The 12,207-nt window shown below is 38.7% G+C and overlaps 1 protein-coding gene across 5 annotated transcripts in view; it reads right to left on the reverse strand.

Moving 5' to 3' along the window:
* Window positions 1-12,207, reverse strand: part of SIPA1L1 (signal induced proliferation associated 1 like 1) — a 241,315-nt gene that overhangs the window by 60,799 nt on the left and 168,309 nt on the right. For all 5 annotated transcript variants that reach the window (XM_068399040.1, XM_068399041.1, XM_068399036.1 and 2 more), the window contains 3 exons: window positions 10,077-10,207; window positions 9,257-9,445; window positions 784-958 (listed from right to left, as the gene is read on the reverse strand). In XM_068399040.1, the coding sequence (XP_068255141.1) occupies window positions 784-958; window positions 9,257-9,445; window positions 10,077-10,207 (495 nt within the window). The remainder of the gene's footprint in view (window positions 1-783; window positions 959-9,256; window positions 9,446-10,076; window positions 10,208-12,207) is intronic.

A 12,207-nucleotide genomic window follows, 5' to 3' on the forward strand; every position in this document is an offset into this window, starting at 1 on the left:
AAAGATTTCCATAGAAACTGGAGTGTTCCAATACTCAAAGAAAGGAAGACAGGCCAAAATTTCCCCAAGTATTTTTAAATAGATTTACAAATTGAATATAGCATGCACTAGCTGATAAACAGGTATCTCACAAGCTTGATTCCAAAAGTAGGGAGGTTTTTTTATAGATACTGTCACCCAAGATCATCTTTCCACTGCATTTTTGTTGCAACGTTTTACAGTTAAAGCTGATAACTGCCAAATCCAGTTTCATTTCCATAACTCAAAACAAAAATCACAGAGGGAGGAATACATTTGATAGCAGGAGTAAGACTAAACTGCCTAGATGAAAAACTACATGCAACAGACACAGCAGAAAAGCAATAGATCAACTTGTCAAGGTGCAGTTGCATAGATGGTTTCTCAAAACTTTTTTGGTGACAGCCTACTAGCATATCATTAGAAAAATTATGACATACCAACTGTATTGATTACTGTTTAGACAACACACTGAGGATGGATTTGCAACACTGATAATGGTTCCATAGTTACTGGTTTCTTGTTGCAGCTCTAGTGATAATTTCATACCAAATTAGTACAAAAATCCAGTACAAAAATTATCAGAGTTGAAAGACCATATGGGTACGGGTCAAATTACATACTTCCTTTGCTTTCACTTCTATATTGAGCAACTGTCTTCCTGCAGCAAAGAGGTTATTTTTAAGAGCTCTCTATAAAAAGCCAGTTAGCAACCATATGATGTATTTTGTTCACTTCAGGGAAAAAAAAATGAGAAAGCCTTACTCTTTGTATCCAGCTGAGCACGATACTTTTCGAATCCCTTGAGTCGAACTCGTTCTCCCAAGAGCTGAAGAAACTCTTCAAAGGCTGGACCTGCTGATTCATTATTATACATTTCTTCTTCTGTGCTTTGCCCGGCTTTGCAGTACATGATACCCACCTTAAGTTGGTAACTTAACTGCACAGGGAAAAAAAAGAAAATCTTATATGTATACCAAGTGATGCAGCAACTTATTTACTGAATTCACTTCACGTTTTTTAATAAACCCATAATTCACAAAGAAAAAATACCTAATTATCAGTCTTATTTCAAATATTAGTCTAGTTCCAAATATTCTCAATTTCCCACCATAATTGCCTTGATGATGGCATATTTCATCTAAAGACATCAAAATGGTTTCTGAAGTGAAACAAACATTAATGTTCCTTATTTTCAGGAGGACAATACTGCAGTTTGCAAACGGTGAATGTCTTACATTGAGCCACATAGAAAGCGCTGGCTGAGCAATGCCAGGAACTTGACTCTCACTCTTAGGCTGGTACCATGGTTACTATCCTATGCTAAACCTTCCATACAGAAGGGCAGCGCACAGCATGTGCTCATTTCTGTAATAAGTGACAAAATTAACATTCCCTCACTTCAAAGAGAAGACAGAAATTATTCACCTATTAGTGCATTCACCTGTTAGCAATGATGTTGAAGGAGTCCATGGCATTCAGTTGCCTTCTCTGACTTAAAAATGCAGTAACAAAGAAAACAGCTAAATTGAGAAATGCTGGTAATACTTTAAAGATACTATTTACTAGCATAGGCTTTCAAATTTATTTGTGCTTTTTACTTCCATTTTTCCTTTAATTTGGTGTTTGATGTTCCTAATACAGCAGAAACTGAAGATGCGAACAAAGTAATTTTTTACCCAACCATGATTGGGATTCTTCAAAGCAAACTGTTCCCACCAATTCCAAATTGATGCACACACAAAAAGGACCACATCTGTGACCTTTCTGTCTGGACTACAGAAACAGAAGTTACAGAAGTGAAGAAAGCAGCACCTGCAGCCATTTACTGCCGTCTCCAAAACCAATTTCACAGGCAGGAACTCTTGACCGGCAGAGCGCAAAGGAGAGACTTGGTGTTTACACATGTAATTCATCTAGTAAAAAGGCGTACTTATTGCAGGGTAAACAACCTTTCCTCCCACACAAATTTCTCCAGAGGCTCCATTTTAAACAAATACCAAACAGATCGGCCAGAACAAAATCACAAGAAAGTCCATCGAAACTGGCATGAGATTTACAAGTTCGGGCTACAGGTTAGTGGGAAATGAAAACAGTTACTTGCAAGGGCACTGGAAACAAAGTCATCTGAACATATCGTGATTTGCTCTCAAAGCTTGTATCACAGGTTGTGAGACAAAAGGTTTTGGAACTTGCTGGGATGATGTGGACACATGTAATTAAACTGAAATGCATTAATTTTTAATTTATTATATTTTATGGTGGGATGATTTAAAAGCCCTCAGAAGTGGTCCTATTCTGTCTCTAATTAAAGTAAAAAACTCTGAAAATTGCAACTTTACTGTATTCTTTTACTACCAAGGATAAACAGCGACAGGGAAAAACTATTAGCAGTAGGAAAATAAGGAGGGGAAAAAGAAGGGTAAAGATCAACCTGGCTTGATTACTCCTGTTGAAAAAGTTAAGCTAATGTAATGAGTCGCGGTTCTAGGCTGGTTTTTTTTTTCCCCTGCAGAATGTCCCTTATTTTATCATCTGACACAATGACCACCTGACTTGCATCTTCTAAACATGTCCAAATCTATTTTGAGAAAATATGAGTACAGCATAGAATCACAGAATGGTTTGGATTGGAAGGGACCTTAAAGATCATCTAGTTCCAACCCCCCCTGCCACAGGCAGGGACACCTTCCACTAGACCAGGTTGCTCAAAGCCCCATCCAACCTGGCCTTAAACACTGCCAGGGAGGGGGCAGCCACAACTTCTCTGGGCAACCTTATCCAGTGTCTCACCACCCTCACAGTCAAGAATTTCTTCCTACTATCTAATCTAAATCTATCCTCTTTCAGTTTAAAACCGTTACCCCTCATTCTGTCACTACATGCCCTTGTAACAAGCCCTTCTCCCGCTTTCCTGTAGGCCACCCTTCAGGTACTGGAAGGCTGCTATAAGGTCTCCCCAGAGCCTCCTCTTCTCCAGGCTGAACAACCCCAACTCTCTCAGCCTGTCCTCATCTGTTTCTTATGAAAGAAACATTCACAGGCCAACTTCCAAAATTGCAACTGAAAGGAAAAAAAAATTTCAATTTTGTGCCTTGAAGTAATGTTTCTATTTCCTTTTCTCTCCCTGTTAACTATTTGAAATGCTTTCTGCATAACTATAAAGGAAATATGCTCTTTTAGCATGAAGAGATTTCAGAATGAAGACCGCATGTTTTGGGCACCAAAATATTAAAGACTTGAAGCTAAGATATTTATTGGTAAAATAATACTGAGGCACATGCAAATTAGCATTACAATTTATTATTATGATTATTTATTTCAATTCCCCATTCACTAAAACATACAGAATTCAACACAACCATCAGTGTACACAATGCTCAAAACAATCCAGATACAGATGGATGGCACACGGGGTTGGTTTTGGTTTTTTTTTTTTTTGTAAAAACCATTCTGCATGATGGACTGTTTGATTAAGATGTAAATTTTCTTGGGAATCATGGGAGCTAGATGAGGTTTGCAGGTACATTTCTATGCTCTCTGCTTAGCTAGTGAACTACATGATCCCACTCACTCAAGTTTATTGCCTCACAGCAGCCAAACTTAGTGCCTTCATTGACAGGGCTATGCGCTCTCACAGAGGATCTGGACCAGCTACTGCTGAACACGTGGGAAGGGAGGAAAGAGGAGGGTAGAGAGGAAGGGTGGTGAGAGATGGCACTGCTGCCGCTCCTGCCAGAACAACTGCCATCACTTTCTGTATCATCAGTAGCAGGTCCTGTCTTGGACCGTTCGGGCAACGTTTGCTGCCTGACAGCTTTCTATGATGACATGACTGTCTGTGTAGATGAGGGGAGGGCACTGGGTGTTGTCTACCTTGACTTCAGCAAGGCTTTTGACAGTCTCGCACAACATCCTCATAGGTGAGCTCAGGAAGTGTGCGTTAGATGAGTGGACAGTGAGGTGGATTGAGAACTGGCTGAACGGCAGAGCTCAGAGGGTTGTGATCAGTGCTGCTGAGTCTACTTGAAGGCCTGTAGCTAGCGGTGTTTCCCCAGGGTCAGTACTGGGTCCAGTCTTGTTCATCTTACTCATCAATGACCTGGATGAAGGGACAGAGTGTACCCTCAGCAAGTTTGCTGATGACACAAAACTGGGAGGTGTGTCTGACACACCAGAAGGCTGTGCTGCCATTCAGCAAGACCTGCACAGGCTAGAGAGTTGGGCAGAGAGGAACCTAATGAAGTCCAACAAAGGCAAGTGTAGGGTCCTGCACCTAGGGAGGAATAACCCCATGCACCAGTACAGGCTGGGTGTTGACCTGCTGGAAAGCAGCTCTGCAGAGAAGGACCTGGGAGTCCTGGTGGACAACAAATTCGCCATGAGCCAACAATGTGCCCTTGCGGCCAATAAGGCCAATGGTATCCTGGGGTGCATTAGGAAGAGTGTGGCCAGCAGGTCAAGGGAAGTTATCCTTCCTCTCTACACTGCCCTATTGAGGCTACATCTGGAGTACTGTGTCCAGTTCTGGGCTCCCCAGTTCAAGAAAGACAAGGAACTACTGGAGAGAGTCCAGTGGAGGGCAACAAAGAAGATCAAGAGGACTGGAGCATCTCTCTTATAAGAGGAAAGCCTGAGGGAGCTGGGTCTGTTTAGCCTGGAGAAGACTGAAGGGGGATCTTATCAATGCTTACAAATACCTTAAGGGCGGGTGTCGAGAGGATGGGGCCAGACTCTTTTCAGTGGTACCCAATGACAGGACAAGGGGCAATGGGCACAAACTGAAACAAGGGAAGTTCTATCTGAATATGAGGAACTTCCTTACTTTGAGGGTGACAGAGCACTGGAACAGGCTGCCCAGGGAGGTTGTGGAGTCTCCTTCTCTGGAGATATTCAAAACTCGCCTGGACGCAACTCTGTGCTCTAGGGGAACCTGCTTTGGCAGGGGGTTGGACTAGATGATCTCCAGAGGTCCCTTCCAACCCTTAACCATTCTGTGATTCTGTGACTACGCAAAGAGCAGGATACGCCTCCTAGCTGTGTTCTTAGCTTTGCTGAACTTCAAAAAAAAAGTTTCATAAGGACAACACAAGTCAATATTTCTGAATCAAAAAAAGCCAATCTGGGGGAAGAAAGGCATACAGTCCCCATTACTACACTTCCTTCTGATAAACCTAGGGTCCTTAGAAGCGTATAACTCCAAGTAAAAGCTAAAAAAGGAGCTGAAGGATAAATTCTGCTGTGGTATAACCCCTAAAGCAGCAGCTTCATTTGAATAATCTAAAAGTATTTACATATTTATATATGTGGGAAAAGCGCACTTCAAGTATTTGTCTACAACCCAGTGAAAGACAGTGGAAAGCACATCTTGGATTTAGCCAGTCAGCAAGTTTATATTAGAAATACAGAATTATATTAAAAACCAACTGACATTTCACAGTATTTCTGTGAATGAGGAACTGCCATAAAGATAAACTCCTACTGGAATAAATCAGTAATTGCCCTGATATTCAAATTTTTAAATCGTATTTGGAAGTAAACCTGAAGTAAGTTACCGTGAACTCTGTATTCAAGGCAAAGATTAGTAGATGGTAATTAGCCAGGAAGCTAGCGCAGTCCTACGGAACAACTGGATTGCTTTTTAACACAGAATCATTCAAATAAATGCATTTAATAAAGCGATAAAGAAACAGCTAGGTGACAAGCAATGTGGGCCACATGTACAGAACAGATGTTACCGTGACTCTAGCAGTGTAAGGGGAAGTAAGGAACGTGCAACTTGACATACACCACCAGTACAAAATTGGGCAAGCAGAACATTCCCATTCTGACACTGGATGTCATATGCAGATACTGAAAGACTAGAAGAGACAGAGATCAGCCATAAAAGTGATATGAAATTCAGAGAAAATATGTTGCAGTAAAAGACTTGAAAAGTGCAATCTGTTTAGGTTATCACGAACAAGACCAACAGATGATTAATCACTGCATACAAAAACCTTTGCCGGAAAAAAAAATCTCACACCAAAATGACTCTTAAGATGCAGCAGAGAAAGATCGCAGAAGTCTGGAAGCAGAAAGCAGATAAATTCAAACAAAAAACTGCACATTCTTAAATATGAAACCAACCAACTGCTTTAAAATCTCACTCAAATATAAAAAAAAGATAGCCTATCTTAATCAAAACCGGTGCATGCGAATTTGACTCAATGAAGAGGTTACTGGGCGAAATTTAAGGGCGAAGTCAAGCTAAGGTCACTTTATAGTCTTAACTCTTAAATTTACAGAACATCTTATTTGCTATATCAAACAGGCACCTGTTTGTGCTGTAATGAAACAGTGCGACACCCAGCAAGAAGTGATAAACACTCTGTGCACCTAATTAGTAGAGCAGCTGTTACCCAAATTTTTCTGTTAGCTTGAAATTGATAAAAAAATGCAGCTTCTAATTAGTACAGAGTGTGCTTATCTTTTTCTGTTAGAAGTGTCAAACAGTTTCATTACCACAAAAACAGAAAAGACTTTGATGTCGATAATACAATTTTAACTATCACTTGTCCTTAATGATTTTCAAAAGTTTAAGTTGTAACAGAAAACCATACTATACGCCATATTGTGGGAGCTTAATGACATGTAGGATACAAAATAAGGATAATTTAATCTCACACTTTTTTAGACATAACCGACTTCTGAAGCAAATCATGCTAAATTACTTTTCAAATTAGGTATTTACTAGAAATAATTCTGGAATTTATTTTTTTTTAAATAGAACTTTTTGCTACATTTTTTTTCTTTGTGAAAATTTTCCCATCAACACTACTGAGACTGCAGGTTCTTGATGGGCATATCTGAAAGGTACTGATCCTTGAGTCCAAAGGCTCACTTAAGAAGCCATGTTGAATTGCATTCCATTTTCTCCATCGCTGAAACAGAAAACTTTGGAAAGAGATTGAAAGATAGACTTGAGTCTTCAAGTGCCTGACAAACTTGATTCTGGATAAAGGGCAGGTTAGGTTTAGGCTCAGGTAACAAATCATAAACACTGAATATGTGCATATTTGGAACCACTGCTCCGATCATCTAAAGAAAACACTCAGGCCTCCAACTTACTATGATCTCATCATGTGAAAGAGAATAGTTATACTGAGCAGCGTAAGCATCTGAAGATTCCGTCCTTCTTTTAGCAGGCTATACAGTAAACCCATCTCCCCTCAACCTTACATGTTTGCTGGCTCATCGCAGTGTTGTTCTCTGCAGGAATCAATAAGTACATGGAGGAGATACAGCTGATACAGAGTGTACTTGACTTTTCAAGGGACATTTAACAAAGCTTTTTCTTCAAAAAGTCTTAAAAACCCTAAATAGTCAGGGTAGAGAAAAATGAACTCACTTAGACATATAACTGGCTGAAAGACAAAAAAAGGAGCTGAAGAAAATGATCAGTAGAGTAAGGCAGGGATCTGCATTGGACATAACAGTATTCAACAATCTGACAGAGGTGATGAATAGTAAGGTAATGAAGTTTGCTAACATTACTGAGTGATTACTCTACAGTATGGGAGTTTAAGACCGGCTATGACAGTTACCAAAGGAACTTATGATAGTGGATAACTGGGCAAAAGAATGGCAGATGAATCCCAGCACAAGTAAAGCTTGAAGTGATCCATGTGGTACAAAGATACCCAACTTTGTATCTGCAGCAACGAGCTCTGACTTACACCCATAAGGAACAGGGTCTTAGGTGTTCATGAAAAGATACTTTTAGTGTTCAGTAGTAACCATAAAGCAAATAAAATATCAGTAATTACTAGAGAGGAAAGAGATAAGAAAGCATACTAAACCAAAATTTTTCCTGATTTTCAAAACTTCACTGTTTTAAAATCGATGTGGGAGAGGAGGAGGGAAACAGGAAAAACTCCACAGAGAGGGCAAAAGCATGATCAGAAGTACAGAACAACTTCTACATGAGAAATAACTAACTAAACTAGGACTCAAACTGGTAAAGCATAGGGGTAGGATAGAGAGCCCTATAAAAGCCCACAAGCTATCAGGAGCTAGGAAAGTATCACTCCATGCTCGTCCCGTTCTCATATTCTTAGCCAGGCAGCCACTGTTGGTGACTGTCAGTGACAACCCTGGGCTGCACCTGCCTTGGGCTGACCACACATAACCACTCCAGTGTTAGACTGGATGCTCTGCAATAGCCACAGCTACCCATTTCTTCATCCTCTTGTATCCTGTTCTTAGTGAAATAGACGAGGTTCTGAAACTAACTAGAGGACAAAGTGGTTTGCTTCTGGTAGGTATTATTTGGGGATTCTCTATCTTGTCCCTTTTAATAACCAAACTACAAGAAGATTGACAAAATTTTCATGATAGTCACTTATAACCCTATTTAGAATAGCTATATTCTCTGCCTTGTGGGGCAGATAATGATTAGACCTTTTTCAATTTTATGATGGCAATGTTAGGCTGACAGCAAGAAGAAATACTAACATAGATGTTAATTCTGTGCAGGAAAGGCTGATCATAAGAACCAAAAAGGACCAGGAAAAAGACACAGTCTCTGTAGTCAGAGCTGTTAAATGTTACTGTCAAAGTTTTTAATCATAAAATTCACTTTACTCATGGACTTTCATTTTGCTAAGTCTAATCTATATAGCTAATGAGCCTCGGTTCCACCTTTAAGAGACCAGGGGACTATCACCTAATTGAAAACCACTTGTATGAAGAAGAGGCTTAGAATATTTTGCCATGTAGTTTGTTTCAGGGGAAGAAAAAAAAAAAAAAAGAAAGAAAAAAAAAGAGACAGGCAGCACCCTGGTAATGGCTGTGTCAATACAACATTATAACAAAATGTTTAGTAACATGGGAGATTCTATTCTCATTATAATAGCAACGAGAAAACCAAAAGAGAGCTCCCTCCTCCCCACAGTCTTTGAAAAACTATCACTTAGTCTCTTTCAAAGTAAATTAAAATGGATAATTCCCATAACATTAATCTAAAACTTTAGACTACTTAGAGCAATGAACTTGATTTCATACCTACCAAATATTCTGCAAAACTTGGAGGAAAGACATGAAACATAACTCTCCCTACAGATGACAAACTTCAGTTTAAATGAGGCATTTTAATAGACTGATCCTAATCACGTAAAGCTAAAAGGTAATTTTGCAATTCATGGCAGGAATCTGACAGTTTAAGACAATTTGTCTCATTCTATAACTCTGCACTTACCCCTTGTTCATCCAGCTTCATAAGCTGTTCTGTGACTTTTGGAGTGTTGAAGGCCAGCCTTAGGCAATGGATATTCAGTTCAGGAACCACATACTCCAGCACTTCTTTTAGGGGAAGCCCCCTGGCTGTGCAATGCTTTGCAGTTGAAGGGATAGCATCTTCCAGCACAGAGCCTCTTAACGTCATAAGCTAAGCACACAAAATAAAAATAGCTTATATATTGAATTATGCACTGAGAAAAGGTTGATTAGCAAGAGCAGAATTTTTCCAATTCTCAAGAGACTGAGGACACAAAGTAACTTACTCTGTGTGAAATACACACTGATATGCAAAATGTCACTCAGTGATAGCTAACGGCAGCCAAAGTATTTCAAACAATTCAACAGATTTAAGTTTTAAAGGAGACTAATACTTGGAAAATATTAGTAGTAGTATTTCTAGCAGAGCATTTCAAAGTATAAAAGTATGCTTCTCAGGTCTACTCACTTTCACATATAAAAGTGGAGGAAGTAATTTTCCTCCTCTTTGCTTGCTTCTAGCTAATATAGCTCCTGTAAGTCTCTCAAGCTTTAACCAAAACAACCTTCACAGATTCCTCTGTATTGGATGTTATGGAATAACTCAATCACTTGTACACTTACTTGTATTCTGTGTAATATAAACATCCGGCATAACTTTGCCAGGAGATTCCTGGATTATACGTATGTAGTGGAGACAGAAATCCATTATCAATGCTGAAAAGCACACAAACCCCACATATACCACCTGGTTTTGCCTGGTCACTTCTAGCTTCTTTTACTTTCATTCCTGAAGTGCTTACCTCACTGGTTCTGAATATAATGCGGTAGTTGTATTGAGGTCCATTTTCTTTTATTTCATCTGGCTTCTCTCTTCTTATACTCACAGCTACTGGACCCAGGTTCTCATCTGCCCCAAAATAGTTCCAGTGTTCTTGCATACAAAACAAAAACAGAACTCACAAATAAAAGTCCATCTTACTTCTTACACTTCAACTATATTTGCATGCTTAGTTGTTATATTTGAAATAAATTGCCAGCTCCACTAGAGTCAATAAGAGCATGACTTCAGCAGTATCAGGATTTCATTCTCGTGCTTCAGTTCTGTAACAAGCTCCATTTATACAAGAAGGCTGAAATTCAACATTGTGTCTCTGCTTAAACAGGCTTAAAACAGGATATACCTCTTATATTGGCTCTTGTATCGAAATCTGTTTCATTTACATTTAGCTAAATAAGTACAACCAACTTCACCCCCTTAAAAATAAAACCAAGGAAGCCAAATGCACTGAAGTGGGAAACTCACCACTCTACGTTAAAAAGAGAGCAGTAAACAATTGTACTTAGCAAAGCATGTAACTTATTTATTTTTCTATGGAAAAAAAAACCAAAAAAAAAGGTCATTTAAACAAGTTAACTCTTATAAAAGGGGAAAAACTGATGAACATGGAAAAGAAGTTAAAGACTTATTCATAGTAAAAAAAAAAAAGCACAGTACCATTGAAAAACAGAATAAAGCGCAAGAAACAAAGTGACTACCATAAATATTTAACAGTGAAGTGTCAAAAACCCCTAAAAGTAAATTTAAAGTGCTAAGAGTTGAGTCTAAAACTAGCCTAGTTGGGAAGGCTGCAGAGAGAATACATGGCTGAAGAAATTGCTCACTAGCTGAACAGCAGATTGAGATACATTTTTATATTTAACTATACATATGTAAAGGCAAACTTTACAGGAAAAAATATTAGACAAGTGCATTTACAAAAATTAAAGCTCAACAATTTAAGAGACTGGTGTTGAAGGCTCTTCTATTGAGCCTTCTGAGAGTTATGAACTATCCTGACTGATACAGGTACACCACCACGAATGCAGCAACACTTGCACACATCTCAAGTGAAAACAACTGAATTTAAGCATACAATACCTGAAAAGAAAATTTAAGAGAAACCCTCAAAAAATAAAAGTCAAGCACGGTACAAGAAAATTAAGTCCTATGTCATCACTTTCCGTATGCTGCATATCTGCATATATGAATGAATTTATACATGCACAAAACCAGAGAGTTAGAGCTGTCTGAAAATTCAACAATTCAAAGAAGAAATGTGAAATTCAGTGGATGTAACTGCCCTGAAAGGAAACATAACCACACTGCCTGAACTAGTATATACAGATTACTTGTCACTCTTAAAACAACCAGAACTTTAAAACAAGAACTTAAAGAGCAGTCTAATATGAGCTATTCTGCTATAGATAAAATGTAAAATATTTTAATGTCTTCATCAAGAACTGTGTCTTTAAAGATACTAAAAATAGATACTGAAATACACTCCATCCAAAGTGAACAGCAGTCATTTTTCCAGTGAATAATCACTTGTGGTGTTAAAAATTGGAGTGCCTCCTTTATTATTCTATTCTTTTAAAATTATACTTCCTGGTTCTTGCTAGCTTTCCTCCAACACCTAAATGCTTTTCAGGTAGGTGCTCTCTCCTTATGAACTCACTTGTGCCTAGAGTCACACCTTCATCTTTACACAGCTGTCCACCCCTTTAAGCTCTTCTGGGCTCTATTCTGTTCCCCAGTATCTGGTATTTTATTACCCTTTCCTCAGTGTTTTCCACTTAAGATTTCAGAGCATGCAAGACATTAAAGAAACATGCTCGCAGCATTATAAAGCTTGCTTTCTACCAAATTCCTCTGCAAGTCATCAGAAGCCAGTACTCTGCACAGAGGTAATTAAGATTCAAAATTCTTTTAATATCTTGTGGAATATCCTGTAAATATTGGCATAACTTTTGGGTGACTGAATTAGTCATGAGTGGGGAAATTATGAATAAATTAGACCATCCACATAAGCCTAATTAAATCTTTACAGTACTCCACTGATACGAGCCCTGTAAATGCCACAGAGATCTTCTCTTGTTTAAAAACCCAAACCA

The sequence above is a fragment of the Nyctibius grandis genome, chromosome 4 (assembly GCF_013368605.1).
Source record: "Nyctibius grandis isolate bNycGra1 chromosome 4, bNycGra1.pri, whole genome shotgun sequence".
NCBI classification, from domain to species: Eukaryota; Metazoa; Chordata; class Aves; order Nyctibiiformes; family Nyctibiidae; genus Nyctibius; species Nyctibius grandis.